The sequence below is a fragment of the Macrotis lagotis genome, chromosome 5 (genome assembly GCF_037893015.1).
Source record: "Macrotis lagotis isolate mMagLag1 chromosome 5, bilby.v1.9.chrom.fasta, whole genome shotgun sequence".
NCBI classification, from domain to species: Eukaryota; Metazoa; Chordata; class Mammalia; order Peramelemorphia; family Peramelidae; genus Macrotis; species Macrotis lagotis.
Genome location: NC_133662.1, coordinates 156460092 through 156479489, shown reverse-complemented (window position 1 = coordinate 156479489; position 19398 = coordinate 156460092). Strand labels below are relative to the sequence as shown.

General features: G+C 34.5%; 1 protein-coding gene across 1 annotated transcript in view; it reads left to right on the top strand.

The window, feature by feature from the left end:
• The window catches only part of ADAT2 (adenosine deaminase tRNA specific 2), a 31692-nt gene extending 19527 nt beyond the window's left edge, over positions 1 to 12165 (top strand). Inside the window, exons 4-6 of the mRNA XM_074187741.1 lie at positions 7273 to 7378; positions 11425 to 11497; positions 11603 to 12165. Coding sequence (XP_074043842.1) covers positions 7273 to 7378; positions 11425 to 11497; positions 11603 to 11643 — 220 coding nt within the window. The 3' untranslated portion in view covers positions 11644 to 12165. The remainder of the gene's footprint in view (positions 1 to 7272; positions 7379 to 11424; positions 11498 to 11602) is intronic.
• Positions 12166 to 19398: the final 7233 nt, after the last annotated feature.

Here is a 19398-nt window from a genome sequence, read left to right as displayed (position 1 = left end):
GAATCTTAATTATCCAGGTGTTTCGAATGATTTTTCCAAGAGTCCTCATGGCTTCTTGGGAGTAAAGCTATGATTAGAATCCAGGTTTTTTTGATAGAATGATTTAATTATATAGTAAATTGATTTAATATATTATAAATTATCCTGTTTAAAACTGAATCCATGGGGCGGCTAGGGGGCGCAGTGGATAGAGCACTGGCCCTGGAGTCAGGAGAACCTGAGTTCAAATATGACCTCAGATATAGTTACCTAGCCGTGTGGCCTTGGGCAAGCCACTTAACCCCGTTTGCCTTGCAAAAACTTAAAATAAAAAAAAGAATGAAAAACTGAATCCACGATCTTTGTCTTTAAATACTGTATTTGAACAACTAGTTATATCTATTTTTCATGCCAACTGTCATTATAAACACTTTGAGAGAAAAAAATGTCATTACTCTTTTATCTCTAGTCTTTGGCCTATGACTTGAAGATTCACATTTTCCAAGTTGGAAGTGATTAGCATATAACTAAATGGTACTCCCCTCTACAAGATGCCTGCTGAACTGTAATCCAACTTTGATTTAATAATTTCAATTGAGGGTGAACCCTGACTCTCTTCTACTTCAATTCTAATTTTGGATAGTTCTGTTTGGAAAATTCTCCTTAAATCAAACCTAAATCTGAATCTATTCGACTTCTAAACATAGTACCTAATTCTGCACTCAGGAACAAAACAGCTTAAGCATAATCCTTTTCCCTCAATAACCTTTAAAATAGTCATTCAATCATTAAATACACCTATTTTAACCTACACTTCTCTATTTCCTCCATAAGAAAATAGCGTGACCAACTTTGAAAAATGCCCTGTTGGGGGGTGGCTAGGTGGCGTAGTGGATAAAGCACTGGCCCTGGAGTCAGGAGTACTTGGGTTCAAATCCGGTCTCAGACACTTAATAATTACCTAGTTGTGTGGCCTTGGGCAAGCCACTTAACCCCATTTGCCTTGCAAAAACCTAAAAAAAAAAATGCCCTGTTGAAATCTATGTTTTGATTATTGATTCCAGTAAATGCTAAAAGAAATAAAGTTAGTCTAACATGATCTATTTTTTTTATGGTGTTCTGAATCTAGGTGATCCCTTTCTATTCTAAATGAATAAAAACTATCTGATTAATGATATGTCTTAGAAATTTGTCAGGAATTGGTCACATTCACAAGCCATTGTTTTTAGATTCTTCCCTCTTGTTTTTTTTTTTTTTGAAAATCAGATCAGCATTTGCCTTTTTTTCAAAAATTTTGCCTGTTTACAAAAATCTTTTACATATGAGTCAGTATGGTTTAAATATCATGTATCTTAGATCTTTTTTAAGCATTTGGGAATATAGTTAAGTTAGATATGGTAACTTATACCAGCTCTCACTTATCCTCCATCTTCCCTTTTTACATGACAGAGACAGCGAATAGAATATTTTCTCTATTTCTATGGTCATTGTCCCATTCTCCTATGACAATGGACCAATGTCTTAATTGATCCATTCTTGACATAACAAAAAAAAGCCTTTCATAGCTCATTCAATCTTTTTTTTTTTTTTTTTTGCAAGGCAAAGGGGTTAAGTGGCTTGCCTATGGCCATGCCGTTAGGTAATTATTAAGTATCTGAGATCGGATTTGAACTCAGGTACTCCTGACTCCAAAGCTGGTGCTCTATCCACTGCGCCACCTAGCTACCTCTCATTCAGTCTCTTATTTATTGTGCCACTCTATTGTGTTCATTTTCCTTTACTTAACCTTGCTTTTATTTTCCATATTTGTCTTTTACAAATGAATTCCTTATTCACCCACATTGGCTACATTAGACTTAGTCCACATTTTTTTTTCTCATTGTAATTTCTTCTGTTGGGAATTCAGAATTTCATTCTTGAGAGATTCTGATTGTTCTTAGGCACACTTTCCCCTTAGAATTTTAGATCATGAGATTCTACTTCACCTTTGTTTGAACTCTTTGAAATCTGTTCTTACAAAATATAGGAAACGTATTAGATTACACATGACACCTTAACCTTCTCTTCTAGTGTCTCAACTCTAAGGTGGACTGCTTCTTATTCTCTCAAAGTTTACATCATTTCTACTTCAGCAATTATTTTTTTCCTTAATGATTTACATCAGGCTCAAAATAACAGAATTCTTCATTGCTCTCTCTCTCTCTCTCTCTCTCTCTTTAGGTTTTAGCAAGGCAAATGGGGTTAAGTGGCTAAGTGGCTTGTCCAGGGCCACACAGCTAGGTAATTATTAAGTGTCTGAGGCCAGATTTGAACCGGATTTGAATCCAGGTACTCCTGACTCCAGGGCCAGTGCTTTATCCACTGCTCCACCTAGCCGCCCCTGCTTTCTCTTTTTAAAAGAATAACATAATTGATGAGACCAGAATTTATTAGTTGACTCGCTTTTGGTAGAGAAATAGTTCTAGCAGTTCTCCAGATAATTGAAGTCCACCGTTGTTACTAATTCGTGGCTCTGTGCCAGGTTTATGATTTATTTGTTGAACACATCTATTTTATCTTCTCTGAATGGTCTATGACGTGCTCTCATAATAATCTTGCTTCCTACTTGATATTAATCCAGATGTTTTCTATCATATCCTCATTTTTTGGTTTCTGGATTTTCTCACATGAGCATATTTTCTAAATTTAAAAATGTCACTCTGTGCTCTTTCCCCTTTTATCTATTTTCTTTCCTTCTCCCTTATATAACTAAGATCCAGGCATGAGTCTCAGTTATCATTTTGAGTTCAAATATACTTCCTTACTGTAGGATCTCTATTGTACTTTTTAAAAAATTTACTTATGCTTTCTGCATTTGTATATATAACTATTTAAAGCTGTGGGTTTTCATTACTGACTCCCTTCCTAAATTTTGACTGCTGTGAATTAATGAACCTGTCTACTGCTATTTTTTTTCTTCCTGTGTTGTAGCTGCCTCTTAGGTATGCTTTAACAGATATGTATAGGTAATTTTCTTTCTCTTCTCTTTGACATTTAAAGTCCACTCTATTTGATTTGCAAGACTCCAGGAAAATATTTATGTTGTTACTCTTTTTAAAGTGTATGTTATTTCAGAACAAAAACTGATCATTCCTCTTTTTTTTAAGGTGCAATACAGAATTTTAACTAATTGTTTACTTTGCAAAGCTACTTTTCTCTTCTGAAGTCTTTAATTGTCAAATGATATCAATAATGAAAACTCCACCCATTCTTCTATGGTCTTTGGTTTCTTGCTCAGGACTTCATAATCCTTAGTCATATTTTGAGATTTCTTCCCATGGGATTATTTGACCCCATGAATTATCAGAAATTGTTATTGACTTTCAGATTTCATTAAATTGGGGATAGTCTCCATCATATTCTAGATACATGTCCTGGAAAGACAGCAGATACCACTGTTATTAATATTAAGAAGACAGATAACTGCTTTAGCACCCCTCAGCAGGGAGTCATAAACCCATTCTTTCGACTCTTATTTGATGATCCCTTTCCAGATATCACCTGTAAGTTCATGTCTTAATTACCTGGAGTACCAAAAACTCCCTCTATGATAGGAACCCCCCAGGTATTCAATATTCCATATTAATGGGCTATATTAAAATTTCACATTATTTGACTTCAACTGGGCCTTCACTATAGCAAGGCAGTCATTTTATTGTTGCCTAATTGATTTATCTCCATCCATTCAAACTTACTTTTCCCTCTTCCAGTCTCTCATATATACCCATCTCCTTACCTCTTACTTGACTGGAAAAATTAAGGGTTTTTTTTTTTAACATGAATTCCTTCTTGCTTGGTATTCTCCATCTCAAAATCCCTTGACACCATTTCCCATTCTCTCCTCCTTTTCTTCAATCTCTGAAAAGACCAGTCCTTTGCAAATACTAATCCTTTTATATTTATACTTGATTTCATTTCCTCCCATCCTCTCCAACATTCTTAATCATTCCCTCAGTCTTTCAAATCTTCAACTTCTTTCTTAAGCGATCATCCTATATCTTTCTTCTCACTTTCTCAGGCAAATTCTTTGAAAAAGATGTATTTCCAAATGTCTACATTTTCTTTTCAATCACTTCTCAAATCCATTAGAGTGACAGGATGAAGTATCAATAACTCCTCCCATTCCATCCTCCTAAAAACCTCCTCCAAACATTTAAAAAATGCACTAAACCAATTCCTGGCCAGAAATTCAATGGAAAAAAAATCAAAGTGAATCAACTTTATATCCCAGGTTGGCATAGAGAGAAAGGGAGAACAGCAGACAATAGGGACAGGGTCTAGCTGGGAACATTGAACATTGCATAATGCATTTAAATTAAGGAAGAAGTTATGCATCTAGGAAAGAAGGGGTCACAGATCTAGCACAGATGGATCCAAACCTATTTATGTTGTAGGAACAGATAACAAATAGAAATTATGCTCCTTACTTCCCAATTCTGGGTCACAGATCCATGAGAGATAGTGAAGGGGATCTAAGCTTAAGAGTGGTAGTCCAAGATAAGAAGAGGATATGGATCCTACCCTATGTGGTGAGCAAGAACAAATTCAGAAGCAAGTAAATGTCCATGTAGCTTGGACTTCAGGAACAGAGACAGTTCTCAGTTCCAGATTCTAAAATGATGTTTGCAGAGGAATAGTCAGGGCAGGTATTTCAAACCAGAGGCAAGTCTATGGTTCTATTACTCTGAACTAGTAGAACTTTCTAGCTGACTGACAGTGGCTAAATTTAATAGCAGTTTACTTTTGCTCAGACTCAAAGCTAGGTCAGGAACTTGCACAACTCAGATCAAGGAGGCAGTGATCAGGCCTCTCTGAAGTCACTGAAGGCTTGCAGGGCCACAACTTGAATTGTTCTGAGAGCTTAGAATAAAATAACACTTATTACTTCAAGAAATTGGCAACAGGACCAGCTCAGATCTTCACTCCAGAAGTACACAGTACTTGGAACCTGATATTAAGCCAGAAAGCAAGCAAGAAGAGTGAGTTTAAAGTCCCACCATAAAAACTCAGAGAAATCTTCAAGAAAAAACTCAGAAGAGAATGACTCTAAAATATTTACATGCAAAGTTTTAAATAAAAACACAGCTTAGGTACACATTCAACTAAAGTTCCTTGAAGAAATGAGAATTGTAGAAGAAAGAATTGAGAGGGAAATGAACAGTTTGATTCAAAACCTTGCCCAAGCAACCGACTTCTTGAACAGACCCAGTTGAAGCTAATGACTCCATGAGACAAATTAAGACAAAGTCAAAAGATTTTTAAAAAGTGGACCCTAACAGCAACATGGGGGTGATGATCAACCTCGATGGATTTGCTCATTCCATCAGTGCAACAATCAGACACAATTTCGGGGTATCTGTGATGGAGAGTAACATCTGTATCCAGAGAAAGAATTGTGGAGTTTGAACAAAGACCAAAGTCTATTACCTTCAATTTAGGGGAAAAAAACATTATCTTATTATGTAATTTTGCTATCTCTTACACTTGATTTTTCTTCCTTAAGGATATGATTTCTCTCTCATCACATTCAACTTAGATCAATGTGTACCATGGAAACAATGTAAAGACTAACAGACTGCCTTCTGTGGGGGTGGGGGTGTGGGAAGGGAAGCAAGAATAGGGGAAAAGTTGTAAAACTCAAAATCTTTCTTTAAAAAAAAGATCAGAGGGCATAATGGAAATAGAAAGTATCTATCATTTCCTGAAAGATACCTCAAAATAAAAATTCTGGGGAACATTACAGCCAAAATCTAGAACTTCTTGGTGAAAGAAAAAGTACTGCTAGCTACCAGAAAGAAAGAATTTATGTATCAAAGAGCCACAATTAAGATCACACACATTTTAACAACCACTACAACAAAAATAGGATTTGAAATTGATAGAAGGCAAAACAAATAATATAGATTTGCAGCCAAGTATAATTGACCCAGAAAACTAAATATAATCATGGGGATTGGGGGAAGAGTAGGGGAAAGTAGGATAGAAAAAGAAACTTTAATGATATGGAAGAATTCCAAGCTTTCTTGATGAAAAGACTAGAGTAGCATAGAAAATTAGAAGTTCAAATATAGGAGTCAAGAGTAACCTAAAATGGTAAACACAGACAATCATTAAGGATAAAAACAAAGATAAACTGCTTCCATTCTAAAATGAGGGAGATAATTCATGTGATCTCTCTCTGAATCCTGTCATCATAAGGAGTTAGAAGGTCTTGATGGTTTTAGAAGAAGGGAAGGAGAAAAGTAAAGAATTACTCTTGGAGGGAAGGGAAAGGAGGTTAGGGAAAAATATCTCACATAATTGGGTTGTACAAGTAGAAGTCTATACAAACAAGGAGAAAGAGAAATGGCTGATTCTTGAGCTTCATTCTTGTCTGAACTGGTCAAAGGAGAAAAGAACATACGCAGAATGAGGTACAGAAATAGATTTCATTTAATAGGGAAATAGGAGAGAATGGGGTGAAAGAAGAAGGGGGGAATTAGAGGAAGGGTAGTTTAAAAGAAGGATTGATGTTAGGTAAGACAAACTCTTAACCAACTGTGTGAAATATTTATAACTCTTGAAGGTGGCAAAGGATTACCATCTGAAGGGGTAATATTCAGTTGGAGAAAGACTGAACAAATTAATGTGATGGAATGTTATTGTGCCATAAGAAATGAGGAAAGGAATCATTTCAGAAACACCTGGAAAGATTTATATGAGCTGTTGAATAGTGAAGTGAATAGACTAGGAGAACAATTTATACAATGATGGTAATATTGTAAAGACTTTGAAAGATTTTGGAACTCTGATTAGTACTGTGTGTGTGTGTGTGTGTGTGTGTGTGTGTATACACATACAAATTATAGTATTGTATAGTATAGTCCTCTGATGTTGAAACATGTTACCCACCCCCAATAGAGAGAAGAAAAATTCAGTGTGCAGAATGAGACATATGCATAGATGTTTCTGTACTTATCAAAGGAAATGAAATAATTTGAGGGGCCCAGAAGAGAAATGTAGGCTTCTTTATTCCTTTAGTACTTAGTTTAAACCATGTTAATTTGTACTAGTTATCTGTTACATGTCTTTTCTTCCTAATAGACCATATGCTCTATGAAGGTAGTGACTTTTCTCAACTTTGTCTCTATCCCAGAATCCCAGAGTTCCCTGCCTGTAGGTATTTAGTAAATAATGGATTTAACTTAGATTGAATTGACTTACTAGAGGTGAAGAAGTACTTTATTCTGTTTAAGACCTTAATTCTTTCACACAAATCCCACTTGTTGTATATGGTTGCCAGAATGAACGATTTGGAGGTTGTGGATCTGTTCTGGATATTGCTTCTGCAGATTTACCAAATACTGGGACACCCTTCAAGGTAAAAACAACAACAACAAAAAAAGATCTCTTCTTATTTGAAGTGTTACTTTTCTTTTTGTTTGGTTGTTGTAAATATACTCTTTGTGATTGATAGATTCGAAACAGAAATGAGATGACAAAAAAGAACTTCATGACTTTATCAATCTAGCTCTTACCCTTGCCTCTGGGCAGATCTACAGAGGAAACCATTTCTGATAAGCAGGTATATAATTTATTGCTTACAGTTAAGGAGATTTTACAGCCTACTTTGGTAGTCCAACACAATTTCTATCCCATGTGTATATTGGAGTCCTTCATTTTTTTAAATGTTCATTATATTAAGTATTGTCAAGTCTGCAATCTATAAGGTTTTTTGTTTTTGTTTTTGTTTTTGCAAGGCAATGAGGTTAAATGACTTGCCTAAGGTCTCATAGCTAGGAAATTATTAAGTTATCTGAGGTTGTATTTGAACTCAGGTCTTCCTGAATCCAGGGCTGGTGCTCTATCCACTGCACCACCTAGGCACCCCAATAGTTCTTAACACATTAAATTAATATATGGTTGAATCTACACTAATGAAAATTTGCATTTTAGTATAATCTTGTTCAATTTAAACTGTGTCTGCTCTATTTCCCTTCATTGATAATGTTGCACAGAAATCAATCACTGTGCTTCTAGATTGGATTTCATGTTTCTTAGGGCTTTTCTAATTGAAGTTTCTTCCTGGCTAAACCATATCAACTTTTAACTTTTACTTTTACTTCATTGTTCTAATTTCTAATTGTTTGGTTTGTCTTTATGAGGAAGTTAATAAAGCAAATCTCTTTCACACTCTCCTAATTTTTACTAATCCTTCCTATATGAATCTTATGACAATGAAGATTAGAAGCTTAATGCAGTACAATAAAAATTGTATAGAGCAAAATTTTAATACTAATTGAAGTTCTTATCTGTTAAACTACATAGAATTTGTTCTTTGAGTCATGCTAATTTTCATGACTTCATTGACCAGATTGTTTTCCTCTTCATATTTTATAAAATGTGTTTAATCTCGCTATGTTGTTTTTAATAAAGGCCTAATTTATGATGGGCATTATAGTAGGTTTACTTCAAAGTTCTCCAGAGTTGTACTTCTTAAAAAACATGTAGTTGTGATATGAAGGATTAAATTTTGCGTAAATCCTGGAGAGGAAAAGTTCTATGAAATAAGAGAGTTCAGTATATGACTCCATCACAAGACAGATTACTTTTCTAAGCTGAAACTAGTAATCAATTGGGGGGGCAGTGGGCTTTCCTAACAATCTATGATTATGTATGTAAAAGAATGGAATAGATGATTGTATAAGTCTTTCTGAACTTAAACTCTTGTAGAATAAAGGAGATTTGTGGGGTTTTTTTTCATTTTTTCCCCTGTCACTTCTATTTTCTCTTTAAGAAAATTATAGGGACAGCTAGGTATAGGTGGTGCAGTGGATAGAACACTGCCCCTGGAGTCAGGAGGACCTGAGTTCAAATTCGACCTCAGATACTTAATAATTACCTAGCTGTGTGAACTTGGGCAAGTTGCCTTGCAAAAACCAAAAAAAAAAAAAAAAAAAAAAGGAAGAAAGAAAGAAAGAAAATTATAAAAATTCCTGGTAGAATTAATACTGTGCAGTTGATTTATTTTCTCTCTCATTTATGAGAGGTCAGGAATAATGTTCACAGTTCCTAAAAAGACAAAGGAAGAGTTCTTGGAAATTCAATATGGGTGGAACCTCTCTTGAACATGTCCATGGGTACATATATGCTTACATTGTATTTTTTTTTTTTTAGTTTGTCTGAAAAAGAGAATTCTGTTGTGGCATATATTATGTCCATATTGGCTTAAAAACAAGATTTGGAGTTCAAATATCTAAAAGATTGTTTTTGAGGTATCCAGAAATTCTAACATACTCTTATCCCTTGCCTCTGGTTGGTAAAAGATCAAAATGACACCTGGGGAATTTGGCTTTGCTCTTTCTTTTCTGAATTTTTAGGCATATTCCTGGTCTTAGTGTGATGACTGTGTTATAAGTTCCAGAATAAAGATGATGTGAGAAATAACCTGTCAAATTTGAAATTCATTTCACATGAGTGACTTGTTGATCCATCCTTTGGAAAAGAATGTGATTAATATTAATATTATACAGCTGGCACAATTGCCATAATTAATATTGCTTTGTGCAGAATGCATGTTTTACAACTTATAAGACCATCCTGCAACTAAATTGATTGCATGAAGGAAGCACTTTAATGCCTTAGAAATAGAAATTATTCATAACATGAAGAGATAGTGCTTAATTCCCTGAAGACCAAGAGGGCATTAGTAGTCCACTCTTCTGGGTACAGAAGGGACAAGAGACTCCCAGTAGCTCCTTCCTCTAATTTCCTTTGCTATGGAATTAATTTCTTTGTATTTGAGAAGTATCATATGTTGTAAAATTTGAGTTTATCCTTGACCTTACCCCGCCCCCCAACTCGGACATTCTTTAAGAATGACATGACCTTGGGTAATGTGGTTTATGTTTGTTAAAGACTGTGCTTTGAAAAGCAAATTTTCCTACTTTGCTCCCAGTCTCTCCTGAATAATAGTGCTTTGAGAAAACGTGTCATATTAGCTCTCTTATTTATATGTGTGTCCATGCATATGCATGGGTACAAGAAATGACTTAGGAGAGATGGGAGAAAGAAAGGAGGGGCAGTGCCCATTATTTCTTCTCGGTTCAGCTTACCTAGAGAGGAATATTGATTTCTATGCACCATTCAGCTTTAATTTGGGAAAATTTGGGAAGAAAAGAATAAAAGATATTATATATATATATATAGTATAATGGGGAGGAAAAAACAAGAAAAAAGGAAAAAATTGACTTACTCCTTTCTATCGTAAAAAAAAAATAAAACTATTAACAGTAGCACAATTATTCTCCAAGTCATCCAAGTTAAAAAAAAAAAATGTGAGAGTCATTCTTGCCTCTCTCTCTTCAGAGAATTATGGATTTTCCCTCATCTGATTATGTACCAGGATTTGTCAGTTTTTTTTCCTCAGAAATATCTCTCACCTACAACCTGTATTCCTACAGCCTTCACTCTAGTTCAGGTTCTTTAGTTTAGGTTCTAATTAACTCCCACTTGCATTACTTACTGGCTTCCCTAAAAATCAGATTTTTCACTCCTTCAGTCTATTTTGAATAATGCTTCCAGAGAGGTTTTCCTTAAAACATATTTTCATCATGTTTTCATGCTGCCCAAAAAAACTGCAATGGCTCCTTATTGCCCTCCACTTTTACATTTGGAACCAGCATTGCTTAATCACAGTAGGAGTATAACTCCATTAGGCAGTAGAGTGAGTAATTCCACACTTGCCATTTCCATCCTTTTCTGAATAGTCCAGTTCTTTGACTTTCCATATCAAATTCAAATTCCTTACTGGCATTTAATATTCTCTCTACCTAGCTACTTTATTTCCTCCTGCTTTCTAACACACTCCATTCACTGCAGTCAGACTGGTCTTCACTGCCTTCCCCAACCAAAAACTAAAACCAAAACTAAAAAACCACCCCAACTATTTGTGTATCCTTGCTTTTGCTAATGCTATTATTTGAAATAGCCTCCCATACCTTTTCAAATCATATCTAGCCTTTAAGGCTCACCTCAAGTCTCATCTCTAATATAAAGCTTTTCTCAACTGCTCTAGTCAATATTTACTTTTCCAGATTATAAGGTCTTTTTGCACTTATAATCTTTTGCTGAATACCACACAATATGGGACTTATTTATTGCTTTATAAATGTTAGTGTCTTCCCAACTAAAAATACATAGTTGTTATTTGATTGATATATTAAACTTAGGCCACCTTGATACCATTTTGGAAAAGAGGAGAAAGTAAAGAAGAGCTTTACTTCATAATTTACATTTCTAGTGAACCCAAATGCAGTGTATATTTGAAAGGATTTGGAGAATTCTTTAGTATATATATATTTTGCCACCCTCTAAGAAATTATATTTTCATAATCTTGCTTTTTTTTACTTTTCTCATTTCGACAGTGTATTCCTGGTTATCAAGCTGAGGAAGCAGTGGAAATGTTAAAGACCTTCTACAAACAAGAAAATCCAAATGGTCAGTTTTCCTGTAATGTTTAGAATATCTATTGAAGTAGGTCAACATAAGAAATTCTGACATGATAATAGTAATTTTTCTCTTTCTTCTTTAACATTTCTGTAGCTCCAAAATCGAAAGTCCGGAAAAAGGAAGGTCACAAATGATGAATTTCATCTGATAGAAGATCAACAAAACTCTTGAAATGGAAGCATTTAATATGACTGAATTACATAAACACATACATACATACATAATACATGCATACATATATATGTATGTATATATGTAGTCTTTCCATACCAGGAAAACCAATGTTTCTCACACACACAACTCCGTCAATTGCAGTGGCTATCCTTCATTCCTGAAATGATCTCCTTCCTTTTCTCTACCTCTTAGAATACTTGGTTTCTTCAAGATTTAGTTCAAATCCCATCTTCTACAGGAAGCCTTTCCTGGTTCTCAAAATAGAAGTGCCTTAACATCTTAACAGAGGTTTCCTTATATTTACCTTGTATGTATATTATTTATATGTAAGTAGTTTTACATTAATAAATATCTTATTTAGAAATTTAAATAAATGTGTGTGTGTGTATGTGTGTGTATGTTGTATATTAGAATGTAAGCTTCTTGGGGAAGGGAACTGTTTTGCTTTTTTCTTCTCTAGTATTTCACACAGTGCCTGGCAAAGAGTTTAATTAGTTAAAATGGCCTTTGATAATATGTGACTCAACTTCCATCAGAGAAGGTTTTGAGAGGACTAGAAAAAAATTTTTCTAATAAGGAGTAGCTGACTTGAAGGAGTTTCACATAATGAAGTTCAAAGGTTAATAAGTTTTGGGAGAAGAAATTTGAAAAGAATTAAGAATTTGAAGAACAGACTCCAGACTCAGTTACTGATCCAGATTCTCAGTTGCAAGACAAACACAATCAAAGATAATCAACAGGAATACAAAAGGATTAATGAAGAGAAATTAAAATAGATTTAAGAAAAATTAGAAGATAGATGCTAACATAAAGCAAGATAAGTTAAAAAAGGATTAGTGAAAATATTAGTGGATTCAATAAATTAATAGAATGGTAAGGGGGCAAATTGGTGAGACATGAGATTGGGACAAGATTGAAGGGAAGATGAATGGGGTCATGGTTCTGTAGTTGTTGAAACAAAGATAAGGATATAAAATAAGGTTTATAAAAATTTTAATTAAGTGCATATGGTTGAGGTGTTAATTTTTTTTTTTTTTAGATTTTTCAAGGCAATGGGGTTAAGTGGTTTGCCCGAGGCCATACGGCTAGGTAATTATTAAGAGTCTGAGGTCAGATTTGAACCCAGGTACTCCTGACTCCAAGGCCAGTGCTCTATCCACTGCTCCACCTAGCTGCCCCCGAGGTGTAAATATTAATACACAATTTTAAGAAACAAGCCTGAAAATCTCAAGGGGAAATTGTGTAGTAATTTGCATTGAGTGTGAAATATGTGTATTTCTGCCACAAATGAGTGTCTATTATTTGTGTTCCTAGTAAGGCTCATTTCCCTTCTAAAGGATAATGTGAAGGAACTTAATGAACACCTCATTACACCCTTGGGTTCTTAGCAGGGTCATGCTGCGAGGGGGTGGCATGTGAGGCAGAGCTGAGCCTCATCTCTGATTGGGTAGGTTGAAGACATACATATGCCTTTACTATCAGAGGTGAGGCTGAGTTCTGCCTCACTTGCTGCTCCCTCAGCATTTCCCTGGTTCTTAGGAACAAAGAATTTCTAAAAGAAATACAAATAAGGTTTCAGTAATGAAGAAAGGATTACTTGTCAGTATGTTAAAGAATGGAAGAATGTTACACAGAGAAGAAGGGACATGAGTGCTTAATACAGATCTGATGCTCTTTTTAAAGAAGTTTTTTGTTCCTTCCAAGAGTAATAAGTAGAACCATGTAAGATATCAGGTATGAGATCATCTAGTAAGAGGCAGAGAAAGAGAAAAGTTGTGGTAGTGATGTCTATGCTCATCTCTTTGTAGACCTGTTAACAATGATAGTGAGATGTGTTATCTTCCCAGGGTATATATCCAAGATATACCAGAGAACCTCCTTAAACTTAGCATAATAGGTAACAATTATTCCTTTTTGGGCACAGGTGACACATATAGAATCTAAAAATTATTGCTATTATAAAGTATTGGAAATAAAGGCCATGGAACTTCAGAGATGGCAGAATAGAAGATTTAATCTGAGAACTGAATAGCTAACTTAAAAAATGTGGTATATGAGAAATAAATTTGAATCTATGGCTCCTGACTTGTGTGATATTGGCAGATTTCTAAAGAGAAGGTGGAATATACCTATCAAAGACTGATAAGAATGTATTTACTAATTGTTTTGAAGCTCTAATAAAAATGCTTTAAATTAATAAGGATGGGAAAAGGATAAGATAACTTACATAGTATCCCCTCATTTAGATACAATAGAATGAAGCCACAAGAAAGGGAAAAGAATAGTAACTCAAACACCAGTATTCATAGGACATAAAATCCAAGAAAGAAGCCATTCATAAAGCCCGTGGCCTCAACTATCTGCTCAAATGCCAAAGTGTAGGCAATAAACAAGAACTGGAGATATGAAACAAATGTTATACATATTCAAAATAAATATGATAGGTTAAAGGGGGGGAAGGGTTACATTGTAATTAAGAATGTATACTCCTAAAAAAAAAGAATGTATACTCCTGAGGAAATCTAGAAACCACAGGAATAAGGTATTTGAATAAATTTGAATATTTGAATAAAAGCCAATGGAGGGAGGAAAAGTGATTTTTGTCATCAGAGTACAGTATGACCACTGGGACAGAAAGAGTAAACAGGTGGGAGAATTTTGTGAAGAAAAATCACAAACCTAGCTAGCACAAGAGCATGATATAGTAGTATTGGGGGAATTTAAATTATTTGGACATTTGCTAGAGCACTATGCCAAAAGCAATGTAGCTAATATGTCTTGAATTTTCTTGTTGATAATTTAATTCTTCCAAAGTTGGAATATCCAGTAAATTCTCTTCTGTATTTAATTCTCATATGTAAGAACTGTTTGTTGGATGAAAATTATGGGAAACTTGAAGATAAGTTATCACTCTTTCATAGAATTTGTGATAGAGGAGAGGAAATTTAGGCACTCTACCTTCTGGAAAAGCAGGTTTCAAAGGATTCAGAGGAAGAATAGGGAGGACTTTATAGACTAAAATGCTTAAAGGGAAGTTAGCCCAGGGAGATTAAAAAAAGCCCATACATGAAATTCTGAAGAAAAAGAGTGAAATAGCATCAATGAAGAAGGGGAAAAAATAAGATTTGATTTGATATCAATACATGATCCTGAGGAAACCTAGAAACCACAGGGATAAGGCATAACACTATTTCAATAAAAGCCAAAAGAGGGAGGAAAAGTGATTTTTGTCATCAGTGTACACTACTAAGCTGATCATTAAATTTTAGCATTTTTTTTAGGATTTTGCAAGGCAAATGAGGTTAAGTGACTTGCCCAAGGCCACACATGATTATTAGATTTTTAAAAAGAAATGTTCCAAAAATGGAGCAAGATCAGACAACAGAGATGAATTTAAGTAAGAGCATCTAACTTATTAAAAGTGTCAAACATGCTATGGAAAACCAAAAGAATTTTTTAAAGCTATATTGGTGGGGAAAGAAGATTAAAGATGGGTTGAAAATCTTGCTTGGAATGAATGAGACAATAATAATAACAAACATGGACAAAGCGTGACTACTAAACTCAATTTCTTTCTATTTTCTCTACAAAGAAAATTAGCTCTTTACTGGAAATTACAGAACAAAAATTGCTTGGACAACTGATATCCAAGATAAATAATGAGACAATTAAGAGAACACCTAATTGTCCTTCATGAGTTCAAGTCACCTGGTACAAACTGGGAATGCACCCGCAAGTCCTAAAGGAACTGGCAGATGTGATTACTGAGTCACTCCACTGTTGTTATTTGAAAAATTATAAAAAATGGATACCTCAAGACTGAAAAAGGGCAAATGTCCAGATTATCAAAAGAGGAAGGAGAACAAGGTTTTAATTGCCAGATATCTAGAAAAAGAACTGTGGTTTCATCAATAATAGATCATGCCAGAATATCCCCATTTCCTTTTTTTGAGAGATTTTTGAAATTAGTAGATGAGAAGAATGTTGTGGATGGAATTTATGTTATACAAGCTTTTAACAAAGTATTTCATACAATTCTCGTGGAGATTTAGATTACATAATAATAATAATACAAAGAGATGGATTCATAACTGATCTGTCAGCATGGCAGGAGGGCTCTGTTATTTAACATTTTTATCAGTCATTTGGATAAAGAAGAACCTATGTCATCAAATTTGCAGATGACATAAAGCTGAGAGAGATAGCTAATACAGTGGATGACAGATTCAGGATCCAAAATGAGGTTAACCAGCTAGGGTGCTAGAATGAATTTAAAAAGATGAATTTCAATAGGGATAAATGTAAAATTCTCTGCTTAGGCAGGAAAAAAATCATCCTCACAAGTTTGAGATGAATGAGGCATAGCTAGACAATAGTTGTTCTGAAAAGAATCTATAGATTATTGGATTGGAAGCTCAATATGAGTTGACAGTGTGATATGGCAGCCAGAAATGCTAATGTGATCTGAAGTTGCATTAAGAGAGAGCATAACTTCCACAAGTGTACAGGTGATAGTCCCGCTGAATTTTTCAGACTTCAATTAGATTTCTGTCTGCATAAGAATTCATCTGTAATACTCTGCTTAGATTTGCACACAATTATTTAAGAAGGCTGTTGATAAATTGGAGACCATAAAAAGACTGGCAATTAGGATGATGAAGAATCCATGACAAATGAGGATCATTTGGAAGAACTGGACTTATTTGTCCTAGAGAGGAGAAAGAAAGACCTCAAAGAAGCTCAAGTGTTAACAAAATTGAGTGGAAATTAAGGAGATGCATGAAGACAATCTAGTTCACTTCAATAGTACCTTATTTTTTTTTCTTTTTCTTTTTTTTTTTTAGATTTTTGCAAGGCAAATGGGATTAAGTGGCTTGCCCAAGGCCACACAGCTAGGTAATTATTAAGTGTCTTGAGTCTGGATTTGAACTCCAGGGCCGGTGCTCTATCCACTGCACCACCTAGCTGCCCCTACCTTATTTTTTTCAGGCAACTTTTATCAGCTTCTGCTAATGGGAAAAACTTTAAAGGTGTTTATTTTCCAAACGTAAGTTGGAAATCTACATTTCTAAAAGAACCCATTTTATTGAAGAAAGAAAATTAGTGAAAATCAGGAGAAGCAGCTGCAATAGAGAACCCTAACTTGCTGGAAATTGTCAAACAGCTGGTCATTGGGCCTGATTAGCTATTTTTTCTGAAAGTTGCCAAATTGTAATCATTTGATACATTTGTTCAAAGTCTTTATTTAATATAATGATTCTGTTTAATACCTGGATAACTTGTACCTCTATATACTTTTAAAAAAGACTACTCAACAAGACTCAGTGATATGGTAGCTCTTTTCTACTTATATCTGTGATGAATTCAAGCCTTGTAACAATTATTGAATAGACAAAAGGAAATTTTCTCATTACTATAAGATACAGTACTATTTTTTCAGATGTCCATTCTAATACCTATCTCATAGGTCAATTATCCATTGTACACAGAAAAATTAGGTTTTAATCATTCAAAAAATGTAAATATAATTTTTTGGTCTTTTTTTAAAGTGACTTGCCCAAGGTCATACAACTAGATAATTATTAAGTGAGTGAGGCTGGATTTGAACTCAGATTCTCCTGACTCCAGGGCTGCTGCTCTATCCACTGTGCAACCTAGCTGCCCCAAAATAGAATTTTTCATAACAAAACTGAAAAAAAAATGAAAACCTGTGGGTAAATAGAATATGACAGTTATATTCAAGTATTTGAAGGGCTATCATTTGGAGGAGGGATTGAATTTGCTTTGTTTTGGCTCCAACTGGTAATGGGTAGAAATGACAAAGAAGCAAATTTGGGATCAATGTCAGGAAAAACATCTTTCCAGTTAAACCTGCAGTTCCAAAGGGTAGGGAGTTGGGTGGTATGTTTCTGCTCCCTGGAGATCTTCAAGCAGAATCTGAACTGGCTGATCATATGTTTCATATGTGGGACTGCATTTTGTGTATGGGTTGAACTAGATGATTGTTGAGATTTTTTCAAACTCTCGATATGCTGCGTCAAATGAACCAATGAACACTTTTCCAAAATACGATATTTTGTAAACATCCTTTCTCCAAGCTAAAATAATATTGCAAATGGAGACAAATTAAGGTCTAGAGTTTCAGAAATTAGCAACTAGTGAATACTTAACCGCCAAAAACAATACTCTCAAAATACTGGATTGTGCTGACAAATCAGAGAATGTGCTGTAAGACACAATTACCTGATATGTGTGTAGATTGTTATGTGCCACAATTGAGGGTGAATGTCCATGAGCCTGTTATATCAGCATTTGATCCTTAATTGTTTATAGCCACAAGGATTCCTGACTGTATTAGGCCCTGGACCTTCTGAGTAGCATTATGGGTGGAATACATATTGTGGTTACATGGTTTTTAGAAGATATTTCTGCTTACTGAAAGCATTTATAAGAGATGTACACAGTTTTACAAAAGGTTAGCCATGTCATTTCAAACTAGAGCATATTCTAGAATGAAGACTTTAGAATATCTGCTTCAAAAAAGAACAAAACAAGACAAAACAAAACAATACAAAACAATAAAAAATAAAAACCATTTTGTGGCATAATTCTTCTATAATTTCTTCCATCTGAAATTCACATCAAGATTAAAGGCAGGACTAGATTTATTGTCTCAATCATCATTTTTAGAGTTCTTTTTTAAAAAATTATTTAAGGCAATGGGGTTAAGTGACTTGCCCAAGGTCACACAGCTAATTATTAATGTCTGAAGCCTCATTTGAACTCAGGACCTTCATGAGTCCTGGGCTGGTGCTCTATCCACTGCTCCATTTAGCTGCCCCAATCATCATTATTAGGATAGACAAATTAGAATATTAAAACAAGCCACACATGGAAACAGTTTCAGTGTATGTAACTATTTGGGCTTATTGATTGATAAATTGAGAGAGCAGCTGTAGGGCAGATTTACGTATTAGTGCAAGGACAATCATTTCATAAATTTCATTCAGAAATGTTTTCTTTAGGTCATTCAGATCATTCTTAGAGGAGAAACTGAGAGCTCTCACATTCCCTCCATAACCATAAAGTGCAGCTGCAGTAGTAGCAGCAAGCAGTTGCAAAAACTCAGTCCCTAGCATTGCTCACTGTTAGTTGGCCTATGTTCTTGCCTTGCTGTGCTGTTTTGCACAGCTTAAACCAGAAGAGGGCCTTCATGTTCCACCAATAAAGCAGAGCTCCAGCTAGATCCTCAGTTGTGGTACTTCTTGGAAATTCATTTCCTTAATGCAAAGGTGGATTTTCTGATTTTAAGAATTATGTAAGTTTGTCTTTAATTACATCATAATGTAATAATGATAACAGTGTTTTTTAATATTGCTGAGAATAGTAATCATAATTATAATATAGTAATCATAAGGTATTAATATAAGTATAATATAGTAATCATAATTACTGAGTTTCCTGATTGCTTGAGATTTACTCTTCATTTTTTATTTTTGCCACATTTGACAAGTTTCATGGGGAAGGGAATATTTAATTTTAAATATTCAATAATTCTGTGTATGCAGCTTCTGCTTGATATTATCAATTGTTAAAAGTGAGAATCTCTTTCAATTTTAGTTCTTTAAATAGTTCACTACTTGACTTCACACATCAGATAATGTTGGTTAGAAAAGACCTGAGATATGATCTAGTTCATTCCCACTTATTTTATA